This window comes from Colossoma macropomum, unplaced genomic scaffold (genome assembly GCF_904425465.1).
Source record: "Colossoma macropomum unplaced genomic scaffold, Colossoma_macropomum, whole genome shotgun sequence".
Classification (NCBI taxonomy): Eukaryota; Metazoa; Chordata; class Actinopteri; order Characiformes; family Serrasalmidae; genus Colossoma; species Colossoma macropomum.
In genome coordinates this window covers 17,702,152-17,721,905 of record NW_023494806.1, presented here as the reverse complement: position 1 = coordinate 17,721,905, position 19,754 = coordinate 17,702,152, and the positions used below count along the sequence as shown (strand labels likewise).

General features: G+C 38.7%; 1 protein-coding gene across 1 annotated transcript in view; it reads right to left on the bottom strand.

Annotated features, from left to right (window-relative positions):
* si:dkey-40c11.2 (drebrin-like protein) overlaps nucleotides 1–19,754 on the bottom strand; it is a 77,171-nt gene that overhangs the window by 28,854 nt on the left and 28,563 nt on the right. Inside the window, exons 2-3 of the mRNA XM_036597894.1 lie at nucleotides 4,806–4,861; nucleotides 3,039–3,151 (exon numbers count right to left, since the gene is read on the bottom strand). Coding sequence (XP_036453787.1) covers nucleotides 3,039–3,151; nucleotides 4,806–4,861 — 169 coding nt within the window. The remainder of the gene's footprint in view (nucleotides 1–3,038; nucleotides 3,152–4,805; nucleotides 4,862–19,754) is intronic.

Below are 19,754 nucleotides of genomic sequence, written 5' to 3'. Positions count from 1 at the left end.
CCCTTTTTATTCATGTGTTATAACTGCTTATTAATGATTAATGAAGTGTTTATGACCTAATCAATAACGATTAACAAACTATTTTTATACAATTCATAAATGCTTTGTAAGGTTAGTCTTAATTTAAAGTGGTACCGAATTTTGTTGTGTTTGGGTTAGTTTCACAGTCAAAACATGATTATGTGGTTGGGTTTGGGGGGTGTTCAGACAGTCAGGTTTGGATGCTGTGGGTCATGCTTGAACAGAAAGTTCTCAGGCTGTATCAGGTTCAGACCAAAATCTGAGGCCCAATTAAAGCTCTACTGTGTTTGTATGAGCTCATCTGGCACATGAGAAGTTTCTAATTGCGCTGTGAACAGGTCACCAAAGCCACTCCTCCTTCTTCCCTGCATTGGCTGACTGGCTACAGATGCCACCTCTGACCTCAAACACAACATTCCAGCCTTGTCGTCTTGGCAACCAGCGCTGGGGAGGTTAGTGGGAAGTTTCCCAGCATGCTTTTCTCTGCATGGATTTGAGCTCCTTCGGTTACGAGTTTGTCTGGGGGTCAAAGCCCTTTTGTGGGACGAAGCCATTGACACATCTCATCAACAGGAGCCTCACATACATCCCTCCTCAAAAACGGCCCTTTCAAAGACCTTCTGCCCTGGCACCAGCCAATGAGGAGCCACCTCAAGCTCACGCCCCAAAGAAGCAACCAGTGGAAGCAGACCATCAAAGGTTTCACATCCAACGAAAAGAAGCCAAAGTGACCTCATTCAAACGTACATGTTGAAAGGAGGCTATAATGGTGATGAATAATGCCTTCACTACTTAAAGCTTTAATGGAAGCCAGAAAAGCTACTTCCAAATGTAGTTTCAGACAAGAGCACCGTCTTCGTTGGGTTTCAGTTCAACGGCAGATTTGGCTGTAGGGCTGTCACTATTGATTAGTAATCAAGCAATCTACTGATTATTTGATTATTAATAGAGTAATCAAAAGGCCAAAATGAAAAAAATAAGAGGCTGTAACTGTACAACACTACACACAGGGAAAAAACAGGTATATACGTCCATAATACTTTAAATAAAGCACACGTGATAGTGATATTATGGGCTTAAAGAAATGGGTAAACGCCATGTGTTTATTTTTACAATGTGCAACACCAAATTTTAAAAAACATATGTTCCAAAAAATATTGGTGCCCTCCATTATTAATATTTTCCAATGGCAAGAATAACAGCACTGAGCTGTTATGTAAAGCTTAACAAGGTTGGAGAGCACTTGTTGAGGGATCTTGGACCACTCCTCCATGCACTCCATGCACAACATTTCCAGTTCCTTGATACTCTTGAGTCTTCGTTTGTGGGCTGCCCTCTTCAATACACACCACAGTTTTTAAACTGGGCTCAAATCAAGAGACTCACAGGGCAATTGCAAAACTCTGTTTTTGTGTTCCTGCAACCATTTCTTGATGGATTTTTATGTTTGTTTGGGGTCATTATCTTGCTGAAAGGTCCACTGATGGCCAAGCTTCTGCCTTCTGGCTAAAAATCTGCTAATATTTTATGGACTTAATTATATTAATTGATTTTCACAACAGACCCTGGACCACTAGCAGCAAAACAGCCTCAAAGCATCAGTGATATACCACCGTATTTGACATTGGGTATCAGGTGCTTTTGAATGTATGCAGTCCCTTTTTGGTGTAAATGACATATCAGACAATTTAATTTAGTTCCAATGACATTTTTCGAAGTTTAGGGGCTGCATTTTGTGGTTTGCTCTTCAGAAAGGCTTCTTTTGTGGAACTCCAAAAAGCTTCTGTTCATGGAAGTAATATATGACAGTGGATTTTGAAATCTGAAAACCTCAAGATTCCACTACATTATGCAGCTCTGAAACTGTGATCTTTGGGTTCCTTTTTGCCTCTCTTAACATCCTCCTCAGCCTACCCCAGTATGATCATGCATCCTCCTCTTTGCAAATTTTTAACTTTTTATTATCACCATGAATGTTCTTAATGGTACAACAGACTCATTTTGTTATAACCATTTTCTAATTTGTGCATTAATTTTGCACCATATGTTTTTGAAAGGACACACTGTTCTTAAAGTAAAACAACACTCTTGTCAGAATGATTTCTATTAGATAAATAGTACATAATGTCTCCAAACATTTTTGAGGAACATGTAAATCATATGTATTGTTTATTTTACATTATTGTTTTTGCCAGATTTTGAGGGGGTGCCAATAATTCTGGAGCTGACTATATATCCTATAGCAGTGCTGCAGTAGTCTCCAGAGATTGTCTGGTTTAAAGACTAGGAAAGGAGGAACTACAAGCCCTGTTTGTATTATTGTGAGAGAACACTGTTGGGAGAAAACAGAAAAATAACAAAATTTTGAATTTTGTCAAACTGATGAGGCTGAGGGATGCAATCCTGCACTGCAGAATATGATATAAAAAATGAAATTAAAAATTGTATATAAAACGCTAAATTTAGGCCACAATGCCCCTTTAAAGGAATGGTTTGGCCAATGATTTACACAGTTTACTCCCTTACCCCAAACAGTCCATCAGCCAAGGCATGTTTGGTGTCTGAAGTTTGCTTTTTCAGTTTTGCACTATGGCTATGAGGCTAATGTAGCTAATGAGTAATGGAAGTCTATGTCACCCAAAATCTTTTTGGTGATATACATTTTGTATTAATTGTATTACTTTGATCCCTAAAACAGCTAACTTCAGACCCCAAACATGGCCTGGCTGACTAATTTGGGTAAGGGGGGAAAAGGTGTCAATCTGATGATGCCAAAGAGAGAGCAACAGGCACACATAACCTGTGTACTTGTAATCATGGAAATTTTCAAGTAATCACTACCATGAGGTAAATTTTATTGGCTATTTTTTTAATTGAGTGATTGAGTTTAATCAAGTAATCGTTACAGACCTATTCAGCTGTTTGAGCTGAAGCTCCAGCCGACAGATCTGGGACTCGCTGAAGGAATGTTTTATTAATTTGAATCATCTGGAATCATTCTGGTTTCATTAGCTTACCCAACAGATCATGACTATCCGCGGCTGCCCCGATTCCGCCGGGCTCACCCTGCAAAGTCCATACATGGGTTTGGCATTGTGAAACTTCTTGGTCAATTCTGTCAACCCTCCGGCTACAGTGGGCAGGACAGAAAGAGGAAGAGACAGAGGAAAAAGAATGGGGAGTTGAGACAGAGAGGACAGGAATGGAGAGACAGATTACAAATTTATCCCTATGAAATAATGACCACATAAAAGATCTTCATTTAAAAACAAATCTTTCATCAACAAGACTTGCTTGCATGATTTCACAAGATTAACATCTCAGCTATGTAAACATACTGCAGTAGGATTGCAGCAAAAAGAGTCATTCTGTATTCTGGTTACTTCTACTCAAGTAAAATTTTGATCCATTTTTATTTTCCTGATTACTTTGAAATGTTATGACTTGTCCTACATTTGTGAAGAAAGTAGGACTGAAAATGATTAAAAGAATCCATCGTGATTAATCGTATTGCTTTGTGTAGTTACTTGTGATTAATCACATTTGTCTTATCTGCTCAAATTGAACCCTAAAAAAGATTTTTTTCCATTTAAAAAGCAGAGCATTTTGTTCTAGTCATAAGTGGACAATGCACTGTACAATGTATTTTCAGCACATAAATGCAAGGTTCACATAAACTTGAACATTAAAATAATATGATTTCCACGGAATGAATGCAGTTTTCAAACTCCATCACCAACTTCATGTGAGAGCAACAGTAGCTGCATGTTCCAGCTCCCAGATTGTCACTTCTCGCTATCATAACATTACATGTGACTTCATCTTTCTGAATCTTTATAGATGCTTTTATTAATTTTCTGCTTGCTGATTTATCTACAGTTCTCCTGCAAAAGTCGTCCTTCAGTTCTAATGTTACTGATATTACTAATATTGCCTTTGTCAGCAGTGAATTGTGCTTACATAAGGCTCAACATCCTTCAGCGATAAACAAATTCACTATAGTAGTAGCTGGAAATGTTTTTCAAGGTAGCTTTTAAAAGCTGTATTTGACTGAGAGGGCTACAGCCATAGAGTCATGGCAAGAGCCCGCTAACAGCTAAGCTTCAGGCTGAACTATGAACAGTTTCAAGGGCCAAATTAGGAAAATGCATTAACCATGTTAAAAAATGTGTGGCATTGATCATTTATTATGTTATGTATTAATTATGACACCATCAGAAGCTTTTTATTCACTTACATTTTATTCATTAACGTTGTTTCTTTTCTTTTGTTTAATTTCATTCTGTTACATTGCTGACGGCATCTGCAGTGCTTTGTGACTGATCACACATGCAGATTCTGTATGTAATAAAAGTTCTGCTGCAGTTCTACAAATTAGTCAGCATGTACAGAGTTTTTTGACTTGCTACCTTTTTACTTTGTTGCAAGTTGTTTCTGGAAAGGTACTTTTACTTTGTGTTTTGCTGTGTTTTTCTATTTTTGTAATAGCATTTTATCAGACACAGCTTTTGTTTGCTCAGTTTAATAATGTGGCCTATGCAAAAGTTAAGGCACATTTATTATTTTGTTTTATTTTTTCCAACATAATAAATTCAAATAAATAGAAACTGTGCACTAAATTTTGCAGAAAAAATGGCACATTTAAGTGTTCTCTGTAGAGAACGTATTTTCACACAGAAAACCATCAAAACATGTAATTTAACCAGGAGTGTTCAAACCTTTGCATACAACTGTACTTATTTCTACTTTGGTTTAAACATTCAGCTTCGAATCAGTCATCTTACCTCCAGAATCAGAGAGCTTCAGGTTGTTGGTGACTCCATCATATGTGAACAACGCCCTGCAGATGAACAAAACAGTTTATTTTAAACTTACAGCAGTCAGGCATCTCAAACTAGTTATAAAGAGTGTCAAGAGTTCTGTTTAGTTATAAAGACAACACATTCATCATCATGAGTATTATATAGAAAAGTAATGAAGGTGTAAATTATTTCTAACAACAGGAGGTTGGTGATAAAGTGGCCCTAGAAACACAGTTAATATCAACAGGAACTTCAGTCTGGTAAGCATCACGGACTCTCCATGAAACTAATGGTCCAGCAAGCATAACTAATGCCCCATCCTCGCTAACGTCAGCCCCCTGGAATGCACCGAGTGGGCAGGCAGCTGTGAAGACCATATGCTTCCACATACACCCAACACACTATCCTCAAAGTCTCTGACTGCTCCACACATTTGGCATTTTATCATGCATACCTGGGGTTAACCCCAACAAAACATTCATGCCCCATGGAGTAATGGATGTACCAAATGTTCTTAAAGGTGAACCCAGAAGAGCTTTACGCTTCCTGCTTCTATGTCTGACATTCTGTTATCTATGAAAATGGCGAAAAGTATGTCGCGTAGATAAAAAACAATAATAGCAGCTTAAATTTGCCTATACGTTTGTCCATTTTTATAGATAACAGAATGTCAACAGTAAGTCATACAGTATCAGAAACCACATAAATAAGTCAGTTTAAGATTAATTCACAACTCAATACAGCCTGAGGCCCTTCACAGCTACACTAGGTTTGGTTGATCAACTACATTGAGGATAAAGAAAATCTTGAGGAAATTACATTTTTTGCAAACCATAACTTCAAAATAAAGGGCCCTCAACAGCATCTAACCTGTATGGATTGCAGGCAGGTCTCAACTTACAGTCTTTTGCGCTGTATTAGTGAGGACTTGTTATGTACATGTGACAGGTTCAAGTCAGAGCTCGTACCTTTATGTGCTCTAAGGCTCCCAGCACTAATAAACTCACATAACTATAGTGTCTAGAATCCACCCCCACCTCCCTCCAAAAAAGGATTAGGGCTGTCAAACCAGTAAAATACTGTAAATGTGTTAATCGCATTGTTTTGTGTAGTTAATCAGGATTAATCGCATTGTTTCGTGTAGTTAATCAGGATTAATCACATTGTATTGAGGTTTGCGATGAAATCATGATAAACTGCACTGAATAATGTGATCATGATTAATCACAGTTTTTGTGCAATTAATCACGACTGATCGCATTATTCAGTGCAGTTAATCAAAATTTGACTTTAAAAAAAGATTTTTTTCAATTTAAAAAGCAGTGTATTTTGCTAAAGCTAATGAAAATAGGCTTCATTACTTCCAATGATCCATTATGTTCATTGTGTGAATGCAGAGGTCACATGAACTTCAAGATGAACATTATATGATTTCCATAGAGTGAACACAGTTTCCAGTTCTCACCACCGATGTCTACTAGGAGCAACAGTGAGTGCACATATCATATCATAGATACATACAGTCAATGGTTCCAAATTCTCCATGACTGTAGCCTCTCACTCTCATTCTTGTTCATACAGTTCATGTATTCTTGTTACAGTACAGACTCTCAAGGGAAACTGGAGCTTTGCACTCAGCTATTGGCTTCAGGCTGCACTAGTACAGATGGTTCAAAGGCTTAATCATTTTACTAATAATTCATTTATGGCCCTTAAACACGTTATAAATATTCTAGGATATTGGTCAACAACCCTGGTCCTGGAGTTTCACCCTCCATCTAACATCCCGAATCCTTGAAAGAGACCTGTGTGCACCTCCTTTTGTCAAAGTAACACTGTCTTCTCTTTTGAAAGCCATAGATAAGATGGAAGAAGATGCATAGAGGAATCTGAGATAATTTCTCAATACAAAATCTCTCCAGATCCTTCAGAATCATTAGTCATCGCTTGTGGACTCAATTCTTCAGCTTATCCTTCAGGTTTCAAAGGGGGTTAAGATCATGGGACTGGGAAAGCCATTGTAAAGCTTAGTTCTGGGGTCAGTCAACCACTTTTGTGTGAATTAGGAGGTTTGGACTGTTGTCTTGCTGGAAGATTCAATCACAACCCAGTGTTCGTTTCCTCATAGAGGTGGACAGGTTATGATCTAAGAATGTTCTGGTATTAGATATATCCAAACAAGACTGTCTCTTCCAAAAAACTCCAGCATCAAAGGTCCACAACCACACTTTACAGGGACTGGGTTCTTTTCCACAAGAAACCAAACCAACCTGTTGTTTGTTTCCATTAATGTTTTTGGTAACCCAATAATTTGTTGGTATTACATGGCATCTAATTGTAGTTTTGAAGACTCCAGCACTGTTCTTGGAGAACACTTTGCCTCTTGAAACATCCTCCCTAGGCTTGGGGATGACATGTACTCGCATCCCTTTCCAGGAAACCTTCTGTTTGAACTTTCTTAATTATTGCCCTGGAGTGAAGACGGATACTTTTAGACATGAAGCTGTTTTTTTTTAGGCCTTACCTGATTTATGAAGGTCAATAGCTCTTTGTCTCATTTATTTGTGGATTTTTTGATCTTCCTCATTCTGATGAATGAGTAAGAGTGTCATGTATATCATATTGAAACAGGAAGTCGTCAACTCAAGGGAGGCATAACAGAATATATGTGCACTTCTTTAACATTTTAATTACGTTTACAACCTGCTGCTAAAAAAAGAGACAAAAATCTGACATAGCAGAAAACGACACGGCCAGTATGAGAATATAAAGTACAGTGTTGCTCTAAGCCAAACCGCCTTGGTTTACTCCCCATAGCTTATGTATGTGTTTCTTTGGGCAGTAGGTGGTAGTTAATGGGACAGAGCTAGTAAATCTCTTTTGGTTGGTTTTTGTTGGTTTTGCTATGGCATTCTCACCACTACTGTCTGGCACTGAAGAAGAGCAAAGATGGAATATACTGAATGAGAGTTAATCATTATGCTTGTGGTTTTTGCACTTTGCTAAGTTGAAATGTGAGGAAAAAATGTTTCCTACAGGATCCAAAACAGACAAGTTCACATAGGTTTGGACAAGGGACATCGTCATCAGTGATAACAAAAGTAACATAGTCCAGCATCAAAAGTGCACTATGATTTTATATAAATTGTTTTTCCATTTGTAGTTCACTGAAACAAGCAGAGAGAATCTGTCTAGTGCAAATTCTAAACGTTCAATTGGTAGCACATTTGTGTTTGTAAGTAGATGTTTGTAAGTGGATGTGCTTAATTATAATTTGAATTTGACAAATATTTGTTGTTGTGCATATACATAGATAAAACATTTTATGTTTAACAGAAAAACTGTAAATATAATACATTATGAAAAAAATATGTAATTTTTTATTCATTTTACTGTATTTGTAACCATACACAAATTCTAATTTAGGTAGGTCCTATCTCAATTTCTACATTTTATAAATGTTTATGTTTTGGCAAATATCTGCAAATATGTACATGAAATATTGCCATCAGCCCAGAATTCCCATATCAGTACATCCCAAATAATATCTCTAGACATCTAAGAGTTAACAACAATTTTAAAAATGCTTTTCTAGCACCAGCCCCAAAACAACAATACATGGCCACAAGTGGGGGGAATGTGTCATATGTCATTTGGAATACATAATGACTGAACTAGAAACAAGCACACTGTCATTGTTTTCCTATTGTCCACTAAGCCTGTGATCAGTGGAAGCCTTCCAGACTATGACCCCTGCAGCTGACACAATGCCCAGACACAAACAAGACCAACAGCCTAGAACACCACCCACTCTCACACACAGCCTGCTCTACAAAGCACAGCAAACCGATCCACTGATCAGTTTGCAATTAGGCTGTAGTGACACCATTGTTCTGGATCTTTCTGCTGGGACAGAAACAGAGGGGAGTGAGGATAATGAATATATATTAGGTGTCTGCTATTGCAGTGTGAGGCAGGTGGTAAATGGGGAATTCTAGCTGACATGTTGTTTCTTTTACTTATCCTCACAAACAAAAAAATCTATATCAAAATCAATACCTTGATTTCAATCCCGATTCTTAAACAATACTTTTTTACAGTCAGAACGTTCTTTCTATTAGACTTCTGAAGGGGGTCATAATGCTGTAGTCAGAGTCATATGACAGGAGTGTATAATCTTATCTGCAAAGGGCTGGTGTGGCTGCAGGTTTTCAGTTCAACAAAGCAGGAGATCAGCTAACGAAATGTATGAAGACTTAGACTAATTAATAAAACAAGTGAAGCCAGGTGTGCTCCAGCTTCTTTGGAGTGAAAACCTGCAGCCACAGGCAGGTAAGATTGGACACCCCTGCCATATGAGGAACTGTGGTTCTAAGCAGTTGTTCTTTAGGGGGAAATTAATAATGCAGATTTGCATATTTTCTCCCCAATTGTCCCTCATGTAAATCGTGATCCTCTGAATTACGACATTGTTTAGCAATCAAAATATGAATAATGCTACATATGTACTACAAGCAAGCTAACACTGAAGTGACATCACATGAATGTAATCTACTATTAAACTTCAACACTGTTATATAACAACACCAGCTATTTAAACTCTAGCCTAAAGCTGCAACAGCCTCTTAACCACCACATCAGACAAAGCTTGCTGGTTTGTGTGAGGTATTTTGGTGAGCTTGCCAGTTGTATGACGTCAGTCCACCTCAGTGTTAGCTCACATGCATAAATATTTGTTTTTAATGACGTTTGGAGGAAACATGCAAGTAGAGCAAAACTTATCGCCTTTTTGTTTACCACAGGGCACAACATCAGCAATTTTGGAAAACACTATTCATTTTCCTACAGAGAAAAACAGCTTAGGTCCTAATATGGGCACGAATGACACCATCTACAGAATGACAACACGACTCCAGAAGCCATTTAAAAAGCGGAAGTGGTTGTGGCTTAAAAAAGAAATAAATGTGAGGTGCTTACAGTGTATTTACTTTGCTGAGCAACAATGTTAATAACATACATATGGAAGGTAATGTAGACAGCTAATCAGCAGTCTAGATTTTGGAACAAGACTTCTTAGGTACAGAAAATCAGTATTGAAAGACTCAGCTAGGGCTGAACGATTTGGAGAAAATATCTAATTGCGATTTTCTGACTAATATTGTGATTGCGATTATTTTCTACAAAAAAAGAGGACTAAAAGAGGGCTAAGAGGACCAAATTATCCACTTTTCTGGTTTGAGGCTAGAGCCCTGAAAGTAGTGCGCCAGACTGCCAGTAAGTTGTGGTTGTGATGTCACAACACATGGAGGTTTAGTTGCCTCTGATTGGTCTAAGTCATCCACAGGCAGTTCACAAGCTCTGTTTTGTTAGGTTAAAGTTTCTCACTTTAAACTTCGACAGTGTTGATAATGATGTAGGCTACAACTGTAAAAAAACTGCTGCTCTTGCAATTTCTTTCAGCCTTAGACTCAGCAGTACTAATATAAAGATACTAAATTTTGATAAGCCCTACTTATTATGCTTGTGTATGCTATAAAGCCCAGCTCTGCTTAGAACCCATTTACACTGGAGTTTTCAAAAGTTAAAGTTCAAAAACTCTCAAAAATGCAACTTGTTAAGGCATTGAAATTCCATAGTAAATAGTTTTCTCAACACTTATCAAGCACAATTAGCTGAATACTCTAAAACATTGTTAAGACTTCAACAGTATAGAGCTGTTATAACACTAAACATGCAATATTAGCTAAAAGGCCAGTCAGTTTAATCTCTGAGCTTTCATCTAAATCCCTCCTGAGCTTTGGCCATATGATGGCTGGGGTCAGTGAACTCTAAATGCCATGACTGGCAAGCAATCACCTTGAAGAGAATGTCACATTTTGAGCATTAAAGTGAGCTGAGGAGCAGTTCCTATTTACTAGGATATACTAGGCTTTAACACGTGCCCTGCGAACACCAGCTAATTGCACTTAAACCTTTAGTAAATCTGGACCTCATTCAAAGCATGCTGTTCTAACTAGGAGTCTGCCTGGGGGCTCCAGTGGTTCATCCAAGGGTCAGGCTGAAGAAGCCATGTTGTGATTCATGTACACTGACTGAGCTTACAGTAAAGGTTTCAATGACTGTTCTCGACGTCATGGTACATTACTAAATTCAGTCTTTTGTGCAAGGACCACACACATCCACAAACAGTGAGACTGTAAATGTGTACAAACAGCAGCACGCTCTCCACTCCAGTGCTTTCAGGCAAGTCTATTGTCTTGGCGACCGTGTCCGTGACGTTACCAAGGTTATGCGGACCTCATCTGAATGAACAGACAGAGTTGCATTTGTTTACTCTTACATTCTTTTCAGGAATTCACAAACGCACAATACAGCTTTTGAGAAGCTACTGGTACAGCCATGAGTGAAATGTCTGGTGCTGGTTCTTTAGTTGATACCTTACATCATGGGTGTCAAACTCAACCAGTAAAAGGGCCAAAAATAAAAAATTTAATCAAATCTGTGGGCCAGAGAAAAAAAAAGTTTTTATTTCATGCGCTTAACGTACGTTTTTTTTAATCTACTGCTGAGTGGTACTGATACAGTTCAAAATCACAAAACCTTTTCAAAATATTTCAGATATTTAAATTTGTGTGAATAAAGTTAATGAGCCTATCACGAGCAGTGGTACACTATGCTAAATCAATGTCATACAAACCTGATATAGCTTGTTTTGACTGGACTGTTCCATTTTGCTAACACCAAATGGGACCTTACACAGTATTGTAAACATTATCCACACAGAAACTGGAAAGGAAATGTAACATTTACTTTGTGTGTTATATACTTAAAACAAAAGGTGTTTTCCATTGTTATAGCAGAGGCAGTCTGGAATTCCGCTGCAGACTGTGGGAAATTGTTATGTGTTGTGTTTTCATAACTTTACACCTCGTCTGAATCATCAGGACACTTAGGATACATGAAAAATGCTTAGAATTTCTATCAGATGGTAAATCGCAACCCCAGCTTATTTCTTACTTCGTATGCTTTAGCTTTCACATTTAAGCCTTCAGTAACCAGCCTGTTAGCCAATTAGAAATCTCCTGAGCTGCTTGTTAAACAAAATCACTTTCTTATGGAGGGTAAGTACACTATGGACCTTTTTCGTGATGTACACCAAATTTGATGTACACCAATTTTCTTTCCTCCTCCAAACTGGGATGAGTCCAAGTAGCAAACTTGATAAAGTCTCTGGCTGGATATGAGTTAATTTTACAGTAGGGTAAATGCAGAGGCTTTAAAAGATTACATATCCCACATTTTGTATCAGTACAGTAAAAGTTAGATAATGTGGTGCTTCCCAAAAACATCCAACAACAGTGACCCTGAAATTTGTCGAGAGGTTTTTACTCCACCCTCACCAGGGGAGCGAGCTGCATACTGAGGATCAGATACAGCTGTGAAGGCCTGCTGAGGCGGGGCGTTTCACAACACAGCAAGATGTCATTACCTCATCAGAGTTAAGCTGGAACGCATTGTATAGAACGCACACACATACGGACACTGCAGAGGGCTGACAGATGCTTCAGGGCTAGGATTGGGTTTCTCTAGACTTTGAGACCCTGTAAGTTTGAGAACACTTAAAAAGCAAAGGGTGGACAGAGATGGAAGCAGAAAGGAATGGCATGTCGTATGCATGCGTCTGTGTGTGCATATGTTTTTAATATATGCATGATGAAGACCTGCATTTGTCTTCACTGAATGCCATCTGACTCCACTGTGCTTTGTACATGTGTGGTTTCTACTGCAGCAGCTCAGGGGTTTGATGCCCCTCATGACTGGATTGTGCTGCAGGTCTCAAGCTTTTACTGAACTTAGCAACTCTGGTTTTAGTTACTATCCACCATTAAGTTAGAACTCTTCAAAGCTCAGCTTGCTTGTATCATTAGCTTTTTAAATTTATCATTTCAATTTGTAACTTTTCTAGCAAATTGTTTTATTTCCCTTTATTTTCTTGTTTTATTACTTCACAAAAAAGACAGTAATGCATATTTCAATTTAATTTCTCCAACTAGTGTTATAAAGTAAGAAAAAGCATGATGGATGCACTTTTTTGTAAGCATAGTGTTTTTATGTTTTAAAGTATTTTGGAATGAAAGGCTATGTACGGTTTGTGACTGTTCACTAAAGCCCATTTTTATTGTATGGCATTTTCTAAAGGCTGTGATTATTGCATTATAGGGTTGTCACAAAAACATAACTTTGATTTTGATAGCAATACCAAGCGTAGTATCATAATGCTATGCCAAACAAAACTATGACAAAAATTCAACACTATCTGAACAACAAATGCTTATTGGCTTAAATACGACTTCATTTACATGTCTGATCATTAGACCTAATGATTTATGTGAAATAAAAAACTGTAATTTATAGTTCACGTTTATTTCACAGGATCATCATATTTATTGTATTTAAACTCTGTACTGCAGTACTACTCTTACTTCATAGTTAAGTCTTGTTTGGAAACCAAAGGGTTAAACCCTTAAAGCAGCCAAAAGAAAGTTATCTAATCAGGATGGTTTTTCTTTATGGTATCTAAGTAGATACAGACAAGTGAGCTCTTCCATTGGTTAGGACTTCAAGAGCTGAACTGAAGGCCTAATGTGTGACATACTTAATCTGGAACGGCCAAAAAATGTTCATATAAATCTCTGTTAGCTTAGCGTTAATACACTACTATAGTCACATAGGGGAGCTGGCAGAAAATAAAATTATCATAGAGATTTTTTTTTCTATTATCTATATATATTTATGTTATATAATTAACATAGGTCCTCATTTTTGGCCTTTCCTTCTTTTTGCTGTATTGAAAAATGTATCAAATTGAGACACCACTGTATTACATCATTACACCCCTTTACATTACAAGTGGGGGTTCTTTACACTAGGGATGTGCATGGCTACTCGAGTTCTCAATTAAGAAACAATGACAATATTTTTTTCTGACTAACATGTTGACACATTGCCCACTGAGGAAAAAAGCAGTCGTGTAAGACAACGAGTCCTCATCAGCAACCCACCGTTGTACCAGTTAGCTGCAGGTTCAGCTTACATCTGAAGAGGCAGCCTCCTTTAGTCATATAACACAAAAAACTACAGATTTACCTCAGCTTTTTTTGAGAAAATTTTTAAATTTTAAATGTTTTTAAAATTTTTGTGCTACTGATTATTTTACCCTCCTAACATCAAAGCTATCACCTAAAAGAGTACGCTTTCAGCCATACGTTAATTTCTGCAGAAGGACTTTTTTCCCTCACCCACGGTTACTCAAATATCAAAATTAGGCATGCACATCCCTACTTTGACCTCTACTTTAATACTTTCACATATCTTTAAAAAAATAGTTCTTCCATGGTTTCGCTCTTAAGAACCTTTTTGGCACCTTTCATTTTTATGAATGTAGGCAAAATGCAATGTCAACCTGGTGCTACTTTATTTCAAGAAAGTACTGAAACTATTTAGGGTGTTCAATTGTTTGCTGCATTGCAGTACTGAAAAAGTATTGAACTTTCCACAAATTATGCAACTAATTCATCAAAATAATTGGGAAATTAGTTACTAATATTACTGACAGTGCCAACCCTCAATATTGTTTTAGTAATTTTATGTTTTTATTCTCAATTTGATTTTTTTATTTCTCTCATTTTTGTTATACCCAGCTGCACTGCAAACATGAGTTACTTTTTCAGTGCATTCCGAGTTTAAATAAAGAAACGAAATCAAACTGAAGTGATTTAACTGAGTATTCTTTTTAGCTGTTTGTTAGTAGGGAAGCCAGCCGAATATGGAGGAACTCTACTAGACCGGACGGTGTACGGCAGGAGACAGAGGTCGTCTGGCCAAACGGTGGCCCACACCTCCTCTCTTCACACTTATGGCTTTCCTGTGTGGTGGGCTTGATGAGAAAAACACAGGCGCTCCTGTTCCTCAGGACCGCCCCTACCCCATCCAGCTATGAGCCCAGGCAGAGAGAGATGGAGAAAAAGACAGACACATGCTGGAAATAACCAAATGAGAGAGTGGAGAGGATTATAAAAGAGAGGGAAGACGAAAAAGTAATAAGGAGAAGAGGACAACATGGGGACAACAATTTGTGACATTCTTTACGTCTTTATTGTGGAGTGTGCTTTAACTTTGAAAAGACCATAAACCTTTAGTTTTTTTTTACACTTTAAACCTATAAAGTTTCAACAGAAACTCAAACTCACATCACTGAAAATGTTCATGTAAATTGCTGTTAACTTAGCACTACTATACTGCTAGAATCCCATAGGAGATCTGGCATAAAATAGCATTTTTTCTTTAGTTGCACTGGAGCTGCAAGGCTAATGCAGCTAAGAGGTAATGGAAGTTTATAGCACATCAATGTGCATCATGCAAAACTGCATGTTTAAACCATTACATAACTGCTTCAAACTACACCAAGTTGTGAAGTAATCTCAAATAGACTTGCCTATGTGGTTTCTGACACTGATACAGTGCTAGCAACCATCTTGCAGCTTTTTCACCAAACTGTTCATTTTAAGGAAGTATACACAGGCAATTATAAATGCTTAAAGACGGTACACTGCAGAACATATGCTTACAGTGAAGGAGTCATTTTTAATGCATTTTATTCCAAAACAAATGCACACTGTCATATAAAGAGCTGGCAAGTAATTAAAAAGACATAAGCAATGCTGTGTTACGGCTAGAGATTCTTCCCTTATAAACAGCTCAAGGAAATGGTGTTCAATCATGCTTTTTAAAGTGTCCCATAAAAACTGTTCAACAAACTTTGATCACAAAGTATGCTAATGTTCCTTGATAGATGACAGCAGACAGCACACACATTCCCTCACTTTATCACATCTTCCCAACTCCCCCAAGACCACGTGCAAAGATCAGAGCACCTCTGATGACATAAATGATAGGAAAAAGGGACACAAGTTATGGCTGATTCTTTTGATCGATAACCAACCGTCATTAGGTTTAGTTAGCAATTAATCGTTAACTGACAAGCATAAAACAAGGACGCAACCCAACAAAATATCAATCAAATGTCAATCAAATCTGACTGGCTGAGCAATGTTCAAAGCAACTGTCGCACACTTACGAGCACACACATTACTGAAACCCACTGAGATATTAAAAAAGTGTTTGAACTGTGGAATATAATACTGATATAATCATGTACATGAAGGCCCAAACCAGATTAAACAAGTTCTATGCGAACATTTGTGAACCTCTGGCCAAATTACATATTTTATTGATTTTTAAAATGAAAAGAAGCAAACATACCATCTCCAGCAAACTATCAGTAAATTAGTAAAGGAGTAACTGCAGCATTTGCAGAAGTTTGGACACCCTAGTAAATCAGTACCTACTAACAGTCCCTTTTGATAGATATCAGAGTCTGCAAACACTTCTTTAAGCCAGCTAGAAGTCTCACTACTCTTGTTTTAAGAAATTTTCACCCCGTCTTCCTTGCAGCATTTTCACGTTCATGTTCACTATCTACCACCAGATTTTCAATGATATTCAAGTCAGTGGGAATGTGAGGGCCATTGAAGTAGTTCATGGTGGATTTTAAGGTATGTTTTGGATCACTGTCCTGTTGTAGAAGACAAGCTTTAGTTTCTAAACTAACTGGGTCACAACTGCATACAGAATTTGTTGATATTTAGTGGAATCCATTCTTCCATCTTCTTGCACAGCTTTGGCTCAGTGCGCCTCAATAGCTCTCCAAAACATTTGTCTGTCCACCACATCCTTCTCTCACTGATTTCTTCACTGAGCTGTGCATCACACTTTCTCTCAGAGAGCATGGACAAAACACATGTCTGTCTTAATGCTTACACTTTTCATTCACCTCAGTACAATGTTGCAGTTATCATCCTCCTGAAAAATGGTCACACTGTTATTTTTAGTGTTAACTTTTCGTAGATCTTTCGTAGCCCTTGAAATTAATCGGTTAATCATTTACATCCCTAATATGAATGATTTCTATGGTACACCTTGTACCAAAGTAAGTTTACATGATCTGAACATCCTGTGGATCATAAAGAACATACTGGACAACAGATGTGAATCATTCTTTTCTTAGGATATACTGCTCTGATAAATCCCTCCACATGAGATGAGGAGTAACCACCTTCCAAGTCTTCCAGTGCCTTAACTGTGATTATGATGAGACATCGCTCAAGAGACAAAGCAGCCCATTCCTTGTTTTATGAGGTCAGCTATAAAGAGAGACTAAAGGCTTGTAGTGTAGACCTCCTCCCCCCCTGTGCCCCTTTCCAGTCTCCATCTTTCAGCATCAGCCTCTGGATCCTGTCTCAGAGCAGTTGTAAATTAGCGTCCGCTTGCCGTGGTGCTGACCTGGGGCCCCAGCTGCTATTTATAGGAGTCTGTCCCAGCACAGAACGCAGAGACATAGCATTCAACACCACTCATTTCCTCTTTTCCTGACGATTAGGCCAAAAATGGGCAAGCACCCCCCCACACACCTCGACTGTATGCATGTTTTTCACACAAGCTCCTTGTGTCTCCAGTAGACTGTTACCAAATGCTCTTCACATAAAAGCTTGTTGACAAGCTTTCCATGAGCGTCCCACTCAACCTGGACATCACCCTTGTGCGTACAAAGCTGGAAAACAGCTGCGGCAATCGTGCTGAATTAAATTCTGCCGATTCAACACAGCTCGGAGAGAGATGGGAAAGATTTACCCACACTTAGACCAATATGCAGAGTGAAACTCCAAGTTGCTTTTAAAGCCATCTGTGCATAAAGCACAAGTCTAGACTCTTGGGGTAGGTTTACAGAAGCACCTGAAATGTCTCACAGCTTAAGAAAACAAATTCTTTAACACCTTGTGGTCTTGACAGTGCTGTCCTACCTTTCTGTTTACAGCTCAAACTCTCGGCTGTTGGCAGACAGGTTTGTGGCTCATTGCGTCCTTTCTTCTTGACCAAACTTGTCCAAACACGAGCATTAAACGCTAACTGAGGCGGTACCCAGCAGCTTGACAAGTCTCGGGGTCAACAGGGTAAGATCATTAGGAGATGAAAGGTGGATGACTCGTAGTGTTTATAACAAAGCTGTTCCTGGTCCTTTAAGGGTGAATATGTGAGCTTAGTTGGAACCAGGAGACAGGGTGTGGGATTTGGTTAAACCAAATCCAGCCTGGTACAATGCAAAACAAGCTTGATAATCCCCAAAAGACACGACTCTGCCTGCTACAATGGGGCAAAAGTGTGAGAAAAGAAGTTGCTAAAGCTTGCAACAGTATGCTTGTGAGATACAATCCCTGCCTAGGGCATATCTGTATAGTAATTCCAATAACTGCTAATGCTTTGGCACTGCAAACTGAACCCAAGATTATGGCGCAATCATGTTGAAGTGGATGAGAGTGATATTCTTCTTGCCTAATATGGCAAACAGCATGCCAATCCTTGAACCAACAAATAAGAGCAGTGCAGAAGAAGTGCTTTCCCCAAGCATCTCCTCTTCCGAGAAATGGGACCTCCTGAAGTCTGGGGATCATAATAGCCTCTGCATGGTTGGGTAAAATCCTTCGAATTGAGCTTTGCTTCTGGCGGCGTCCCCCAGAAGGCTGGCAGGACTGTCCTAACTCTCCACTTTGTTCTTGGAGCTCAGCTTCACAGCAGAGAATGGGCTTTCTAACAACCTTAGCAGAGGCTGCTAAACAATTATGAGCGCAATGCCATCTGGCACAGTAACCTTGTCCTGCCGAATGCAGTGTGCCAAGTGCTATTCATTTGGGTGTATGCAGGCCTGGAGCAGAAAGAAGTGAACCACTAAAATTTGCTAAATGACTTCTACAGCCAAGAAGAATGAAATAACACTCAAACCCTGTGACCTACGTCTAATGAAGACATATAAAACACAACATAGTAGCCATCTTTGCAGTTCCTATCAACTTTATTATACAGCAAACCTGCTAATCATGGCAAACTTGGTGGTCTAGCTTCTATTTTACAGCATATCAGTATATCTATGTGGCCAGACAGGACTAACGTTGGTTGTCCTTGTAAGGGAGATGACTCCCCTGGGTGGCAATTGTGTTAAAATAGCAGCTATTTGAAGAGCGTAAAAGAAAGAATGGGGTCCAAGGCTTCCTGTGAGGGGGTTTCTGCCGGATTACAAAAGACAAAGAGTATGCTGACAGAGGAGACGTAATGGGCACAAGCTGCGAGAATGGGAAAATGAAACGGAGAAGAGAGGCAGGGTGTGGGAGACTGGAGCACCAGCATGATGAGTTTGACATGCAAATAGTGTGACAGTTGCAAAGTAAGGGAAAATGAGAGCAAAGAACAAAACAGGCCAAGGAACATCAAGAGAGACAGAAAAAAAGGGGGTCAGTGGGAGCAACAGAGAGGTCCAGCCCTCGACAATAAAACGAGCCAGAGTCAGAAGCAAAGTTCAAGGGACGCGGAGGAAAGCAGGGCTGGAATGTGGTATGAAGGGATGGAAAGTTTGAGCCAAGCCAAATAATCTCAATATAAGATGAACAAATAAATATGAAAGCATGCCAAAGGGCAGTGCAGAGAGGAGGCAAAGCTCTAAACAGATTCAGAGAAGAAGGCAGGGGGGTAGAGAGAAGAGGGGGGACTTGTTTAGATTACAAGTTCATATCTTCAGTGCTGAATGCATTCATCTTGTGTGCTTATGTACTTCCATGGAAGAAGCAATATGAACTGCAGCATGTAATGAAAAACAAGCATCAAATGGTCCATTTCAACAACATCCAAAGTGAATACTTATACAAAGTAATGTAACCAAATACCTGAACGAAGGACAAATGCATTAATCAAACAAATCCGGACCTTCAACTTTGAGAGCCAAGAACCAAGGAACAGCTCTAACTTTGACAAATTGATCACTTT